Source organism: Eurypyga helias, unplaced genomic scaffold, assembly GCF_000690775.1.
Source record: "Eurypyga helias isolate BGI_N326 unplaced genomic scaffold, ASM69077v1 scaffold1277, whole genome shotgun sequence".
In the NCBI taxonomy this organism is placed as follows: Eukaryota; Metazoa; Chordata; class Aves; order Eurypygiformes; family Eurypygidae; genus Eurypyga; species Eurypyga helias.
The window spans coordinates 12,875-30,549 of NW_010259579.1; the positions used below are offsets into that span (position 1 = coordinate 12,875).

General features: G+C 38.4%; 1 protein-coding gene across 1 annotated transcript in view; it reads left to right on the plus strand.

Moving 5' to 3' along the window:
• Positions 1-16,502, plus strand: part of NMNAT3 (nicotinamide nucleotide adenylyltransferase 3) — an 18,875-nt gene extending 2,373 nt beyond the window's left edge. The window contains exons 2-4 of the mRNA XM_010154677.1: positions 7,337-7,520; positions 11,568-11,677; positions 16,093-16,502. Coding sequence (XP_010152979.1) covers positions 7,337-7,520; positions 11,568-11,677; positions 16,093-16,502 — 704 coding nt within the window. The remainder of the gene's footprint in view (positions 1-7,336; positions 7,521-11,567; positions 11,678-16,092) is intronic.
• Positions 16,503-17,675: the final 1,173 nt, after the last annotated feature.

The following is a 17,675-nucleotide window of genomic DNA, read 5'->3' on the forward strand; positions in this document are numbered from 1 at the left end:
GTGTCCAGCTTTTCATCCACCAGTACCCCAAGTCCTTCTCCTCAGGGCTGCTCTTGATCCATTCTCTGCCCAGCCTGTACTTGTGCTATAGAATTTCTTGCTACAGTGAAGACCATTTGTCAAATGGCAAGGGATTGGCAACGTGCTATGAAAATGATCAATTCTGAAAGATTCTTTTATGGAAAAACCATTCCCACCCAGGAAATTAATTGGTCATTCCCTCATGTTTTCAGTCCTGTTCCACGTCTGCAGTTATCCAGGGAAGGAGAGAAGAAATTGGAGTTTATTTGCTGAGAATCACAAGTTGCAGTCTAGCAGCTGATAGTGGGGCTGGAGGACAATGGTTGTACATGACTAAAGCTTGTTTGAAGTGAGATAATGGCCTGCTGTATTCACACTGATCACCCCCTTGGTGAGAACAATGCACTTCAAGTTAACATGCACACTGAATGCCTGAAAAGCGAACTAGCCTGAGTGAAAAATTAATTAGCATGAGGGGTGATGTTTCCTAGGCTGTGAGTATGACTGACTTCTGGTGCTACTTGAGTATTTCTGCTCAAATCGGGCAGAAACTGCAAGTTGTGCAATAGCTCGGCTGGAGTTGACTCCACAGTCAGGTTTTACTGTTATGAATGATGTGACTATCCCTGATGTGCATCCTGACTGACATCTCCAGTAATTCTGTCTGCCAGCTTTTTGTACATCACTTCAGTTTCAAATACTGTCTAATCTTATTTTTCATGCATCCTTATTTTAAGTGGAGAATTTTATTGAGTTTCTGATACTTTAAGCAGTATCTGCAGTTTCATTGCCACATGTCAAGTAATTCATCCTTTTGCTGGTAATATCAGTTGACAAATCTTGTAATGCCGCCTTTTAAATAAAATAGACATAGCTGCGTGTGACTGAATAACTAATAATTATCTAGCTTTTGTCTCTACTCATGTAAATTTGACTTTTTATGCATCCTCACACATAGCTAGAGTTTTCTAAGATTCAATCTCAGTTTAAAATTGTTTCTTGAAATTTCTACTTACTGTAGCATATGCCTTTCCAGCCTGTTAATACCCAATCACAGAATCATAGAACGGTTTGGGTGGGGAAGGGACCTTAAAGATCATCTAGTCCCACCCCCCCTGCCATGGGCAGGGACACCTTCCACTAGACCAGGTTGCTCCAAGCCTCGTCCCGCCTGGCCTTGGACACTCCCAGGGATGGGGCATCCACAGCTTCTCTGGGCAACCTGTCCCAGTGCCTCACCACCCTCTCCGTGAAGAACTTCTTCCTGATATCTAATCTGAACCTCCCCACTTTCAATTTAAACCCATTACCCCTCGTCCTGTTGCTACAGACCCTTGTAAAAAATCCCCTCCAGCTTCCTTGTAGCCCCCTTCAGGTACTGGAAGGCTGCAGTAAGTTCTCCACAAAGCCTTCTCTTCTCCAGGCTGAACACCACCATATGCTTTTATTTCTCTTTGACTGTATTTCTCATTTGACCATAAAGTCCAAAGAAATCGTACTAAAATCAATCCATATAAGATGTTTAAAACCTTGTTTCCCAAGTATTGCCAGTGGAGGATACTTAAATCACCAAGCTTCCAGAGAAGACCAAAAGGGAGAGAGGACAAAGGAAGGGGGTTATGAAAGACAAGATGTTTCTGGCTGGCAAGACAGATGCAAGGGGGCAGATGAAGGACAGTGAGTTACTACCTTATGAAAACTTGGGGAAAATGTGACACAATCAGTGGGTTGTGGCAGATGCAGAGCTGAGAAGTCCAAGGAGTAATTAGTCACTAACCAGTCATGGAAATTTGGAAGTTTATGTTGTTCAAGAGCTGCATCTTGATTAAAATGGACTGATATTTTCAAGAAAGCGATAGGAACAGATTGTAACAGCAGCAAGTCAGCATAAATGCAGACTTCAATTTGTTTTCCTGTAACAATTCTGGTAAGTGGAATTTGAAAACAACACAAAAAACTTGGTTTGATCCTACTGTTTTGATAGTGTGTATAGCAATACAGATACATGATTGGAATCGAATCAGATCAACAGTAGTTACTCACTACTTATAAATAATGACAGACATTAGTTAACAATAACTGAACCTAAAAAATGAAAAGGAAACAAATCTTTCTTTTTCTTCTTTTGCATTACAAGATTTACAGCAGTGCTTGCTTAAATAGAGCAGTACTTGGTTATTCGTATTAGGCTTTACCCCTGAAAGATGCATGGAGGGATGCATGTGTGGATTAGCACTGGGAAAGAACTAAAGATAATGAATGCACTTTGCAGAGTTGCAAATCAACGTGTCAAAAGCTTAAATCCTGACACATCTCAAGATGTACCACATCCCTAAGGGACATGCTGCTTTACTTAAAACTCAGTTTTCTGCCTACTGGTATGAGTGCACACAGTTTAGTTCCTAACCTTTTTCTGAATTTAAGGAATGCTTTTCCAGGTGGAAGAAGTGTAGGTGCCTTTCTGTTCCACAAGTTTTGTTGTCTTACTGTAAAACCCAGGAGAAAAAGGGATGAGTATCCCCTGCTTGCAGTGGTATTTGGGTTATGTCCCGTATTTGACTGGAATCTCAGTCATCTGGTTTGTAGCATCTCTGAAGAGAACCATTGCTTCTCAGTCATATTACATGGCAAAAGTCAGCTTGGATGAGAGCATTTCTGAATAAGGTGTCCTGTGAGTAGAATTACCATACTTCATTATTCACATTGTTACTCTCAAGATGGTGGTTTTATCCTTCCTTTCTGGAAGAAATACTCAGTTTCACAGCTGTCAAGATTATGCCTTTCCTTTTTTTTTTTTCCCCAAATCCAGTGAATTCTATGGAAGTGAAGTTATATTTTGAGGTCTTGATACAAAATGTTTATTGCTGATGTGTGGTAATCGTTCAGCATTTATTTGAGGACTGATTACTGTGCATGCATAGTTATTCAGATGCTGGAAGAGTTCCTGAAGTTGTCAGGTATTTGAGGGGCTGTCTGACTACAGAGGTAAATCTGCATCTTTGAGTTGAGTGAGCCCTGTAGCTCACTGAACCAGGTGGACATGATTTATGTTTGTCTCGGTATTCATACGGCATCTGTCACTACAATCTTTGCACCCCTCATCTAATTCAGTGAATGCATCTTTCAAGCACTCTGAAGTGGTGAAGGTAAAGTCATCTGTCCTATGGAGAGCTATCCTAAAATTGTCCGTTACTGCTTTGATGTATTTGTTGTTTATGTTGACTTTCAATGCAGTGATTGCTGAAATGTTTGCCCCTTTGATTTTCCTTCTATTAAATTCCCTTCACAGAAGGTGACTAAACATGAAATAAAAAGTCTTGCCTATTTTCTTTTTCATGCTTGGCAATCTCCACATACATGTCATGGGAAGGTAAACAAAGGATGGTATCCATTTGGTATTCGAACAGAGGTGTTATATTTCTGCCCTTCCACCCCTGTTAATTATAACCTATAAATAAAAATAACATACTGGTTTCAATGGAACAATGAAAAATCTCTCTATTTGTTTTCCTAGCACCAGTAGGCTGAGAGTTCCGGGAGGATAACTGTTGATTTCTTGTGAGTTCCAGGGAAACTATTACTATGACTTCAGCACAGAATTTTATCATGTGATTTTAATGCCTGTGTACTCACACGTAGAAGGCTAATAAAAGAAATTTTAAAATCCAGTTAACTAACCATATTCATAAAAGCAAGTGTGCCAGTGGTTATTTCAGCGAAGAAATTAAAACGGGTTTTGGTCTTTAGGCTTTGGGATCATTTTTTTGGGTTATGGGGTTTTTTTTGTCTTTGGGGTATTTTGGTTTGGTGGGTTTGGTTTTGGGGTTTTTTGGTGTGATTTGGGTTTGTTTGTTTGTTTGTTAGTTTTTTCCAGTGGATGAGAGCTCTGTGGTCTTTAAACTAATGTCCATATCTGCAGGAAGGGAAAATTTACATATTTTAGTTGGTGTCACATTTAATTGATGTCCTAGAAGCTACCAATTAATTTAACTCTGTTTTTTTTTCTACATACTTATACTTCATAAAGTATAAGTTGGGAGAGCTGAACACTGATAAGGAGTTTCATTGTAACCTAGAAATGAGATTGGCATTTTTCTGGAATATTTTTATGTAAGCCTACATCAGTGAAACTTTTGAAGCTTTGGACTTTTAACAGGAAGGTACCAAACTACATGAAAATAAGTGTGTTGGCTCATCTTGGCATCACAAAACTAAAATATTCCACACAATAAACTTAGCCTGAAACATGCATCTTTTGATACTCTCATTGCTTATTACTAATGTACACTGGTACTGCCTGTTGATAGTGACCTGCTGGAGATCTAAATGCTTACGTAGAAGAATCTACTTGGGGTAGTTTCTTTGGTATAAAGAATTAGGCTGGATAAACAGATGTGCCTAATTCTCAACTGTCACAGAAATGCAAGAGAGGCTTACGTTTTGTAGGCACTGCTTAGCAGGGAGTAAAGTTTCTAGAAACTGCTTGTGTTAAACCAGCACTATTTCATAATTGTTATTTAACAGCATCTTGGGAAAGGAGTGAAATAAATCAGCACTTAGATACGAAGTCCGATTGCAACCTGCTCTGGAGATGGCAGACGGAAGAACAGCAATGGGGTCATTGCTGCTTGCGGGGTAGGATAACACCATAAAGCTGCAGAGCTTCCCAGTCTGTTGTACATTTTCATAGGTCACTCAGAGGAAGATGAGTAGCGGACAAGAGTGAAACATATGGAAGTATTTCTTTTATTTGATATTCTACGGTGGTTATTTACCTTTATTACTTACTTTTTGTACAGTTTCAAATAGTAAATCCCAGGCTTTCTACTATACGAAATTAATCTTTAAAAGCCCCACCAGAGTACACACACGATGTTATATGAAATTTGCATTTGATAAATTTGCTTTAGTATTATTAAACTAAGTCCGTATTACTATTTGTGTTGGTGTTTGTGACAATTTACAGTGACCTTTATAACAGAATACTAAATACCTGTTTTCCTTAGTAACCATACTTGAACATGTTTGAGGAACACTTTCTGTTTCATTACCCTTGTTATATTTAGTTTTCTAACAAGTTATCCTACGCAGTTCTTAGAGAACATAATTTCATAGCAAAAGGAAAAACTTGCTGCTTTTGATAGGTATGTTTTAAAAAACAAAGCCACTTAAGGGCCTGGAGGATTTTTACACATGCTTAGAGTAAGAATACTTCATGAGGAAAACAAACAGCACCCTAAACAAGTAGAATTTGAAGATAATTCTGGACCAAGGAAGGTTCGAAACTACCTGTCATAATTTATGGGATAGAGAATTGCAGTGGAAAATAAGTAAAAAAAAAAAAAACCACCCACAAGGTGGCAGAATTTAATGGTTTCCTCTGTGTATTCCTGCCAAAACTGAGGACCATATTTGAATAGGTGAAATTTTAGATTACGAAGAGGACACAAGTTATTTAGATCCAGTAATAAAATATTCTCCTATATTTTGATTGCTACAGCTTGTAATTTTAGGTGGAAAGCTCTTATGTGCATCATGTTTGCATAGTGCTGGGCTACTCAGTGTAAATCATCTCAAACAGTTACGGTATTTGACTTTCAGTACCCTAAGTGCTAGCAACGTTGATTTTTCTCTTCCAGCTGGTTTCATTTCTGCTTTGGAACAAGCTGATATGGCACCAGAAGCTCTCACCTCATCCAATTTATGCAGTTCTAGGCCAGACTAGAAACTGAAATCTTTACAACTCATAAGGATATGGCAGAGTTGCAATAATTCTTGGCTAGCATGATCTTACACACTTTTAATTTTCACATTTACTATATTCTTTTAAAATATAAGGGAAAAAATATTTCTGTAGAAACTGAAAGGAAAAGAAATGAAATGTGGAAAATAAAATCATTGTCTAAGAAAAACCTTTCAATAAGGGTAACATAGGAATGAATTCAAGCTGTAATTTCCTTCCCTTTAAATGAGAATTTGCTATAGCATTGTGTATTATCAAAGTACCAGAGAATAATTGTTGTTCATAAGTCGAATGAAATTATTTCCAATTTCAGATCAAGAGATGGACTTAATAATATACACATCTTTGTCTAGAAAATTTTATCTTACTTTATTGACCATTTTGCCTATAATGAGAATATTTTAAAATGAAGGGTAGTTTAGACTGACATTTTAACAGGAGACAGGCCTGTAAACCTCATTGACTCTTAATGTTATTTTTTTAAGTCTGACTCACCTAAGTTCTTTTGAAAGTTTTACCCTATTGCCTCAAAATGAATATTAAGTTACTAAATTGTCATATGCCAGTATCAGAAATTATGAGTCGTGGAGTATCATTTTCATTACAAAGCAAATAGAGGGAATTTGCTGCATTTAAATTTCTTTTTGAAAAAATTGAATAGAAAGAAGGAAGAGGAATTTTTTCTTCCTCTTCAGAATCATATTTACTCAAAATGCAGGTTTTACTTTAGAACCCTTTCTGTCTTCTCTGTTTCTTCAGTGAAGCAGCTCAAACCAGCTTTATTTCCCTGATGATTTTTTTAAAAGGAGACCTACATTTTTGTTTCCTGATCTGAGGGCAGAACTGCAAAGTCTAACAAAAAGAGCTTGTTGTGGTAATGATTACATTATGTTACAGGAGTAGAAAAATATGGGCATATTTTCAAATTTAATTAATATGATCAACCAGATAGAAAGGGTCTTTAATAGCTGCTAAGCTGATATTTGGACCATAGTGCTGTAAGTCTCATTTTAAACTCCATTAGCCCCATCCTTGTTCTTGAGTCTTCTGATTTGTCTGGATCACATTAATCACAGCTGCAGTAGTATCTGTAATTCTTACTTTAACACAATGAAAAGGCACAATGATTTTGATAAATAACAAGCATCAGATGCTTAATAAAAAAGCAGTGGTCAGTTAAGTCATCCATTGCCATGGCTATAAAAGCTGTACTTATTGGAATATAAAACTTAATTATACTAGCAATTTTGATAGTTTGCATCATAGATTATAAGCTGGTCTTTTGGCTTGAAAATTGTATGTTCATCCAGCTTTCCTTTTTGAATCATCTAATTGATAGTAATTGTGAGCAGTTCACAGAGGAACAGGAAGGCTGCTTTTTAATTTTTTAGTTGCTCTTTCTGTATTAAAAATAATACCCAGATCAAGTTGTTCATAGTTTATTACAGCTTTGAAGATAACCGTGATTTGAAGAGATTGGACTAGATGAGCTCTCAAGGTCCCATCCACCTTAAATTTTCAAGATTCTATGAAGATAACTTATTTTTCTTTTTTCTTTTTTTTTTTTTAAAGGAAGGTATCAGGTGATTGAGGGCATCATGTCTCCTGTTAATGATGACTATGGAAAGAAAGGCTTGGTTTCGGCAAGGCACCGAATAGCAATGGCTAAATTAGCACTGAAGACATCTGACTGGATTCGAGTTGATCCATGGGAGAGTGAGCAGAAGACATGGACAGAGACAGTAAAAGTATTAAGGTAATTACATTTATTTTCCTTTCTTTATGAAGTTACTGATGCCAAAAATCTGTCAGGCTACTAGGTCAATGCACAGAACTCGCTCCTGTAAAACACCCAAGCAAGGCATAATGTGTCTGTTTATGGTATCATCTGCTATGGGATAAAGTGTTATATCTGAGAGCAATGAAAATTCACATCACTTTTTTTCAGAAAGGCTGCGAAGTCAGTGTTCCCCATCTGAGTCTTCCCCTTCCTAGTGCAAAGCAGATAGGCTTTCCCCAGACCTATGCAATATGCCACAGTGCTGCACTTGTGCCATTTATGTAGTTAGATGCATATGGAAAGCATCTGCCAAGAAAGGGTCTTGCAAATTTATAGTCACTAAAAGAGTTCTGCGTGAAAGTTCTTGGCTCTCATGTTATTGTTTTTAAGTTTCTAAGCCGGTAATGTATAGATCTTAATCAGAAAGTAAGAGAGTTTACAAACAAACCTAACTTTCAGGAGCATCCCTACACCGGATTAGCTATCTTGGCTTTATTATGCCTCCAGGTTTATCTATTCACACATCCTTGAAAAGTTTTCTTATTAACTCTAATGGGAAGCTAAACCCAAGCCCATAACTGCTGAGGTTTTCTTCAAAATCATTGAGTTTGCTTGGCTTTGTGCTGGAAGAAAAAATTGAACAATTTGTCCAAAACCTGTTAACTTGATGTAAGGACCTTGAAATGTGCCTTTTTCCCATATGGTTGGTCTTGGTAATAACTGCGTTATGGGGCAAGGTATGAAAACACTAACCTGTAGCATCTACGTGTCCAACAAGCGGCTAGTGCAAGAAGTCAGCAAATACTGTTAAGGGTGAAAGTCTTCATGGATGTCTTTCAAGAAAGCAAGTGTGCTGTAAGAACTATCAGTGATTCTTCATTTCTAGCCACATCTTCTAAGTTGTTTTCCAACTGGAAACAGTTGTTTGTATAGCTTAAGGCTCTAAAATGTGTCTTTGGCAACTGCCCAGAAGCTCTTACGGCTCTATGTGAAAGCCACTGAAAACCAGACCTGTTACCTCACAAAAGCATACATATGAATACCCTACATACTTACAGAATAACTAGTGGAGCCTTCCAGTTCTGCTTTTATTTGCTTTGCTGAGTGAACATAGACAACCAGTTGCTTCTTTTGCCCCTTCCAGCACAATAGGATCAGGGCAGCAGGAAGAGCAGGCAATGCTACCCTGTCTTTGCAGACAATTTCTTTTTCTGTTCTCTAATTAACTGTATATTCCAGTGTGAGAAATCACCAACATTCTGTCCTGCAGTATTGGTTAGGTATGGGATTTTCATCCCAAACCAGTTTTGTAAAACTGTTTTCCTCCAGAGAAGCAGCCACAAATCTTACAGATCACTTAATTATGATCTTAATTACAAAGGCTTTGATCTTTCACAGCTCCAACTGAAGTGAGTACTAATTGCAAGACTGGGTTTCTAAATTGTAAATCCACTCCAGAGTCCTTTAGGATAAGAGGTACTGTAAATAAAACCTGTATGTATAATCCCCTTCTGATCAGGGGAGGTAGTGTCAATGTGGTATGAACAGCCAAAGGACGTCTGCCTAGGAAGTGAACCTCTGATTTTATAAATAAATCCACAAAATATTAAAATGGATGCCTGTTAAGGAGAGAAATGAGCTTAAATAATTTTTAGCCCAAATGATGACCTGTATTAATGGGCTGAACCAGTGCCATAACCTAATGCTGAACCCTGTCCTCTGAATGGGGAAGCAGCACTCTGCTGGAATAGCACACGTAGGTATTTTGGCTTTATATTGTATTTTAACTGTCACTCGTGAATATTTAAAAAAAAAAAGTGGCTTTAGGGCTAGATCCTTACCACATAAAAACAGGCAGTGGTTTATTGTGGACTTCTGCTTCTGCACAAGTGTTGAAGGTTAATCTACAGATTTTTCCCTGGTCAAAGAACCAAGAACCACTGGCTTCCTTCACAGTAAGCTCCCTCAGGTAGGAAACTTTACTACCAATAGAAAGAGATTTTGCTACTGGAAGGCAAAAAAACATTATTGTACCTAAATGTCTCTTCTTATCAGTATTTTGAATTGTACACTCAACTGCAGTAGAACATTGTGTCCTTAGACACATAAATGGCCTCTTCCCACAGTACTTGTTGTACCTGAGTGCGATGAAAATGTCATGTCTCATCAAATTCTGTGGATTTTGCAGAGGCTCCCAAATAGTTATGACATAAAAGAATTTTAAGCAGCAAAGCTTTTATCCCACTTGTGGTGGTGCTATTAGTTGCCTGTTAGATTAAGTGAATATGGAAATTTTGGAGACTATCCCAAGGCTTTTTTTAGAGAGGAGGGAACATGATAGAGCTATTTTACACTTAGCGGCTGTTCCTCAATACTGTTCCTAGACAAGGAAACGGTGTTGGTGGTATGCAAGGACCTACATCCATTCCTCTTGCAATGCAGATTTGATCGTGGTGCAGATAAACTGTGAATTAATTTAGAATTGGCAAAGACCTATCTTACCCAACTTTTGTTGAATTTTGCTTGTGAATTAATTATATAGTTACTCAAAGCTTCATACACAGTTCAGGAAATGCTTGATAAACTGACAGATTGGTTCGTCCTTTTTGGCACATCTTTAAAATAATGTCACCCTCCCTGCCCCAGCACTTGAAACACCTGCTAGGCAGTTAAGATTCTGCAGTACTTGTAACATTAGTCCTGCAGTGAGCTCTTTGCCAGGAGTTCTTATTTTTGAATCATGGCCCAAGAATGTCAGTCCGTGATACAGAGTTGAATTGCTTGACTATACATAGCATCAGCCTCTGTACAACAAGGTAGGATTAAAAATAAAAATGTAGGAAGGCACAGGCTGAGCTATTGCTACCTAGTCTCTGCTTCCGTATGTTCCTCACCTCTTGTCTATGCAATTTCTTTAGCCAACGGCTGAGCACCAAAACTTACTGGAGATAGTTATTCAGCCTGTCTAGATGTAGGTTCTTGACACTTCTGCAACTTCTTCCTGTGGCTAAAAGTATTTGCAGGATCCAAAGAGTGTACATTTAAATCACTAAACTATGAATTCATTCCTTAGGTCAGACATTCAAACAGTGATCTATGGCTTTGACATGTACTGGATTCCAACTGCACCTTGTGACTCATCATCTTGGCTGTGATACAGTTATCTAACACCTGATGGTCACTTTGGCTGTATATGGACTAGGCAGAGGTGGGACACTGGCTTGAGTCTGTGTCTAACTGTGAGCTTTCCTGAAACAATTTTGTCTCGTGCCAATAGGAGCGATGCCTAAGCATGGCTCAGGATGGTGCAAGTTAGGGACTGTTCTAAACAGGCCAGGCCATGCTGATTTGGAAGGATGAGAGTTTAGGTGTTTGTAACTAAGATTGGCACTTGCCCTCATGATCAAAGAAGGGGACACTACCCTGAGGTGGTAGTACCAGTATTGCAGTGGGCCACCAATGATCAGGAGCAGCAAAAGAATAAAGTAATAGAAACCTGGAAAACTGACAAAAGAGATCCTTGCCTGCCCTCATGGATCTGAATTCAGTACAATTAGAGGCATAGCAGTTGTCAAAAATCTTAGGAGAATTTTACATTTTGAGTTTCTCAGGATTGCAATTCTTTTGATTAACTGAGCACACATTACAAAAACATCATCATGATGGGTTTTATTTAATCAAGAAATTAAATCTAGTGAATGAAGTGTGATTTAATCCTGTTTCAAGCAAAACCTTCCAAAATGTTTTAAATGTAATGTTGCTACCAAAATTGCCATAACGGTAGAATTTCAAAAATGAATTGAAAACCAGAATGCCATTATGGAGGTTGCTTGTGAGTTCTGCAAAATGTTAACTACATTGACACTAATCTCACGGTAGAATGAATATGCTGTATCCTTAACAAATGGTATTCAAATCCAAGTGCGTAAAAGCAGACTATGTTCATGAATGGGAAAGCGCCAGGTAATCACTTTGTGCACCTCTGAGGATTACCTCACACAGAAGTCTCTATTTTCAATGCAGGCACCATTACAACGAATCACTTGCATTGTTCCAGTCCAAGAAGGAATTAATGAAAAACAAACAGCTCACAGAAAGACGTACAGAGGATCCCCTTTCTCACCAGCACTCGGGTTGGTTCATAACTGTAAACACAACTTTTTGTTTAGCATTAAAAACAATACAGCTTTACCAGACTAGACTGACTGATGGAAGAGTTGAATGTAATAGCTGGTAAATTTTGAGAGCTGGCACTGCCTGCCAAAAACAAGCCATGCCAGATGTCAGTGTGGCTGCTGGTGCAGTTGCCTTGTAGTTAACCCCCACATAGACAGGAGACTTATTTTGGAATTGTATTAATTCTTGGTTTTAAAAGCTTCTCTTTAGGTGTGTCAGAGTTATATATTGTGGCCCTGCTAGTTTTGCAAAGCATAGACTATATGAATAAAAAATATCAAGAAGTATAGGGATTACTTCGAGTTGTAATTCTGGTGTTAGACTGTGGCTGAAGTATACCATTACCACACCAGTGAAGCTGATGCATGGGTGTCTACTGCATTTCTGGACAAAACAGCTTCTGTTGACATCAGAAGTACGTCAGGTTCTGGAAACACTGTCAGTTTTCAGTTTCCTATTTTATCATATTCCCTAGACCTACAACTTGCTAGGATGCTGCTAGAATTTTTGATACATTTTTCCTGTAGCATTGCAACACTTCTTGGACATGAATAATACATTTAGGTTGTTTATGGTTATACAAAAGTTTTTAAACGCCGTTATATCATTATAGATGGTAGAGGAAAAAAAAAGTCACAAGGCATTAGGACTGCAGTGGAAACTTGTGTCTGATGGGGTTCGTAATTGTTAGCAAGTGACAAATTACCACACTGAGTAAAATTAGTGTGAAATTAGTAAAGCTGATTTTAATTTTCCATTACAAAAAAATATTTTGGCTATTATTTGTATAGCTATTTCAAACTGTAGCATTCTATGTAAATATGGTCAAGAAAACAAATGTGAAAATTAGTCTTTCTCTCCCAGTAAAGATGCTCAGTTTAGAATTCACCAGTCATCATCACAGAATTCCTGTGCAGTCAAAAACAAAAGGTGTGGCAAAAGCTGGGTGAGAAGGAGGACAGTAAGGAATAGGTTTCTCTGTCTAGTACATAGTAGCTGGTTTTTCTTTTGTATTCTATCTGGCAGCTGTCCACAAAGACTAATCCATTAGTTTGAACAAAGAAAGGCTAGCATCCCATTGTTAGTTGCTTTTTCTGCCTTCAGTGCTCTGACTGACTGGGCAGATACGGATATTAAACATGTGGCCCACTAAGAAGGAACGGAATGGTTTCTTCCTGCTTCCTTCGGACTCTAGCATGATATGGCATGGGGCATGGGCAATGATCATGAGCTACAGAGAACTCCAGAGCAGACTAGTGTTCTTCCCCTTTCTCAAAAATAATTGTTAATTAGCACAAACTTTCTAATGGCAGCCAACTGTCACGCAATTCCTCCTCCCCTCAAAAAAAACCCCAAAAGCAAACAAACAAAACAAAACAAAACCCACAAAAACCAAATCCTCCCAACTATGAAATCTGTTGAACTGGGGTTTCTTGTGAAGTTTCTTGTGAAGAAAGGCTCAGTCACCTAACGGAATCTTTCAGAAAAATCAGTTTCATGGCTGAATTTAGCAGTGGCAGAATTCTGTAATATACTATTTTTCTATTACATGTAAGGCTATGAAACTCTAAGACTTGTTTGCCTAGTGCTGAATCTTATGGTTTAGTTCCACATGAACTAATCAGGTCACTTTAATATACACTGCAAATAAAACGGTTCACTGAGGACAGGTGTAGACAAATGATTGCAGGTTTAATAAAGTTAGAATACCTTATTGGTGCTAGTCATTCAGGATCAAGATGGAAACAACAAGACTACAGAGTTCTTTTTCCTGTTTCTCAGTGTCCAGGGATTTGCCACCCCTCCTTGATTCACCAAATACAGCTTCATAAACAGTATTTCTTTTCCTACTTAGAAGAGATGTTTGACTGTCTTCAACTTTGAGTGTCCCCTGCACTTCAAGTCTCTGAGTTGTGTTACATGAGCAACTTTGTTGTCACCTCTTGAATGCTTTTCCCTGGCATATTCCAGCAGCGATATCCCTTAATTAGACCTTAAATACAGCTACTTCCTTTGTGTTAATAGTTATTTCTCCTTTAGCTTATCCTCTCCTTTCTCCCTGAACAACACTTGAAAGAATCACAGTTCATTTCTGTCCACAATCATTCACTGAGCTACACCAATCAAAACCAATCAAAAATTTCCCTGATCCAGAGATGCTATGACCTTAAATAATTGTACTTATCAAAAAATGGAGCACTGCAGCAGCCGTTTGGATTTTATACCATTATCTATAGCGGAAATTGCAGATCATCATTTAGCAAAGTGCCCTTGGAAGGCACGTTTTTCTCACTGGCACAGAAGATGCAGGGACATGCAGAGATGTATTTGTAAAATTGACAGCCTTTTTGTAAAGCCTCCACTCTGTTAATTCAGCTTGTAGTAACCTAGAACTGAAATGCATGTACATTCAGAGAAGACCTGTCAATACGATAAAAGCTCTGGCGTAATATTAGCTCTAATACAGCTTGGGACAGAGTACTGTTGTGTTGTGGAGGTTGCTGTTAAGTAACAAGTAAGCTGTGACATAAAACCCAGGTAAGGCTCTGGGAAAGCAGGGCACTTGAAACAGTCTAAACATGGAACTGAGGACAGGGAACTGGAAGGAAGAGTAGAATCTGTGAATGGAAAGGCAAGAAGATTGGAACTGGCATGAGGAAATAGATGGGCAGAGGACAGCTTGGAAGGGATGATGCAGAAAACATCAGCTTTATCATGATAGAGCTTCCAGGGTTGTGTGAATACTAAGGTTCTGGGTTTCTCATCATTCATCAGCTGACACAAGTATCTGGCATGTTGTTTCAGAGTTTCATACTCTTGTAGCCCTGGTCTGCACAGGGATCACAGACAACTTTGGCAGGTTCTCCTGAATTAGCTCAAATGTCAGAGATGAGAGCATTGATTCTAAAGGATCCAATCTTGCATATGTAGATAGCAACATCAAATTTACTGGGTGGTTTGTGGGGGAGGGAGCAGTTACAAAAATTCCACATTCCTACCAAATTCACTAATTATAAATGCTTAAAAGCACCGGAATTATATTTTTGAGTATGTGGACAGTCTATGGTGATTCTCCCAGGCATAAAAGTTTAAAGATACCCTTCTGCCATACAGTCCTCCTGTAATGCTGCCTTCAGAGCACAGGAAGGTGCAGTGCCTTCTTTTGCTGTGAGGGTCTGGAAGTATGTAGTGAAGGGTGTAAGAAGAGAAGAAATGCTTGCTGTAGTTAACTCGGTATGTACTAACCCTCTGCAAAACTGAGTGTATCTTCAGGCACTTAAGGGATGCTTTTCATGTATCATCACTGGTATGTTTCTCATTTTGTTGTAGAAGACTCACAGATGTGCTGTCTACAACCACAAATAAATGCAAACTGGAGACAATACCTCCATCCTTCCCCTTCATTTCACATGAATGCAAGGCTGTGAAAATACCTAGTCAATGTTTCTAAAATACTCAGATGGCATAAGGATGAATGCTGCAGAACAGACTTTGAGGAAAGAGCTAGTTCTGTACTGGGGCTTAAGCAGGGGGCAGCAAAAAAGAAATGGAGAAAACAAACAAAAAAAATGTACTAGTGAAGTGTTGTTCTTGGTCATTATTCAAGGTACAGCAAATTTGGCTTTAGATATCTTTGCACTAGAACGAAAATGCCCTGGCCACGTGACACAAAATGTGTAATATAATATTGTATAATACTGTACAATATTCTGCTGGTTCAAATTTCTCTACAAATAAACTAAAACTTAGTAGGTCAACTAACCAGCTTATTGTGCCTGTAAGGGCAGTTAGATTAGATACATGCCATCATGTTTTAGATGATAGAGGTGCACAAACCCAGGCGAAATTCTAGGCGGTTCTCTGGCTAATGTGACAGTATGCAAACATGGGGGTCTGTGTGCCAGAGTGCAGCAGGGCAGCTGCTCCCTAAGGATGGGGAGCCAGGTGCAATAACAGTGGCAGAGAATGGCCTCGCTACCCGGGGTTGGTCCCACAGTACCTCAGCAGAGTGAGCAGGGCAGGCTGGGATGCAGTAACCAGGACTAGTGTTTGAGCTAAAATAATGCTCCACTTTGTTTGCTTTGTCCCCTCTTTGGCTTGCTTGGGTGGAGGAATAATTCTCCCTTAACATTTTACAAATATTTGATACGCTGTGAGTGATGATGAAGTTGGTGATAAAGTACTTGTGACTACACACATAAAATAAAAACTGAATTTTTCTTGCAACATCTTGAAAGAAAACTGGAGAAGAGGTAAATGATTGGGAAAAAAAAAAAAGGAAAAAAAATTATGAGTTAAACCAATTTTAAGTATAAACTTCCTAGAAGACCAAACAAGCATAGAAATCTCTCGTTTCCTTTTGTCTTTCTAGTTCTACCAGAATTAAAGCTGCTCTGTGGGGCTGATTTTCTGCAGACATTTAAGACACCCAATCTCTGGAAGGAAGAACACATCAAAGAAATAGTGGACAAGTTTGGTTTGGTCTGTATTAGCCGTGCTGGATCTGATCCTGCTCAGTATATCAATGAATCAGGCCTTTTAACTACATACCAGCACAATATCTTTCTGGTGAAAGAATGGATTCAGAACGAAATCAGTGCAACGCAGATTCGCTATGCTTTGTGCCGAGGATTAAGTGTAAAATATCTCGTACCAGATTCTGTTATATCCTACATTGCACACCATAATATCTACACAGAAGAGAGTGAGCGGAAGAATGAAGGTGACTTGCTTCAGCCTCTTAAGTTGCATAACAAAATGGTAAACCCACTAAATGACTGAAGTCTGTAGTGCGTGAAGTGGACAGACAGTAAAGCTCTTGAGAAAGTTGTTTCTTGTTAATGAGGGGAAAGTAATCAGTCCAAAATTTCTTGAATTCATGTGGTGTTTTAAATTCATGGTTTTGTGTGTGGTAGTACTTAAGCAAATTGGGATGCTTAGCTGCATAGCTTAAATATATAAAGAACAGCTTCCTTGTGAAAATAAAAGAAATGAGATCTTAACAATAAATATTAACCTCCAGTAATACTTCAGGGTCAAACATAGTATTTTCCTGAATTCTAATTCTGTAATCCAACAGACAGTTTTAGCATGAAGATGTCTTACTGTTCTGAAGCAGCGAAATAAAATGAACTGTAACTTTTTTATATACATATATATTTAAATACATATTGCTGCTAAACTTTGACTTTTTAGGACCCTGAATAACTTTCTGTGTTTTGGCAGTTTGGACAAGAGATTGAAATAAACCTTTCTTTCATGCGAGCAGTTAAAAACGCACGTACCATTCATGTCACTGTTAAGCCTCCAGATTCACCAATGACAGACAGTCCTCATCCCTGGATCTGAAGTGGGTTTCCTTGCTGCTCTGATACTGAGTATTTCATAAGAGTAAGTAATTGCCAAAGCCCTGGAGTTAGATAACATATACAAGAGGAACTTCAGCTGTACCATTTGAAAATGCACAATGGAAGATAGATGAAAGAGCTGAGACGGCTAAGAGGCTGTCTCAGTATTTGAGCCCTAATTAATGTTAGCCAGAAAAATCCATCCTGTTATACGTTGGTTGCCTATTCTGCTGATTCAGTCTATCTCATTTTTGACAGAAGACGCCTTCAAATAATACAGAAACTCTATGAAGTGCTACTTTTGTGTTTCAGTGTTTTTTAACTTAACTGAAAGCATGCATTCAGTAGTGATGTAGCATTTATCAATATACAGAATCAACCACTGCTTCTCAGTACACCTAACTCGCCCTTTTTGATCCCTCAGTTGGCCAAGCACCTTCCCCTGGTAGCTCTCTAGAATTAAGGAACTTGTGGAACGAGTTCACATAATGCCAGACAGACACAAATTGCTTTCATGGCAAGAGTATGTATGACCATTTTCTGAAAAGAAGGCATAAAGTAGATGGAACATACTCAAGGAAGAAGAATTCACCTCCTTAACAAGATA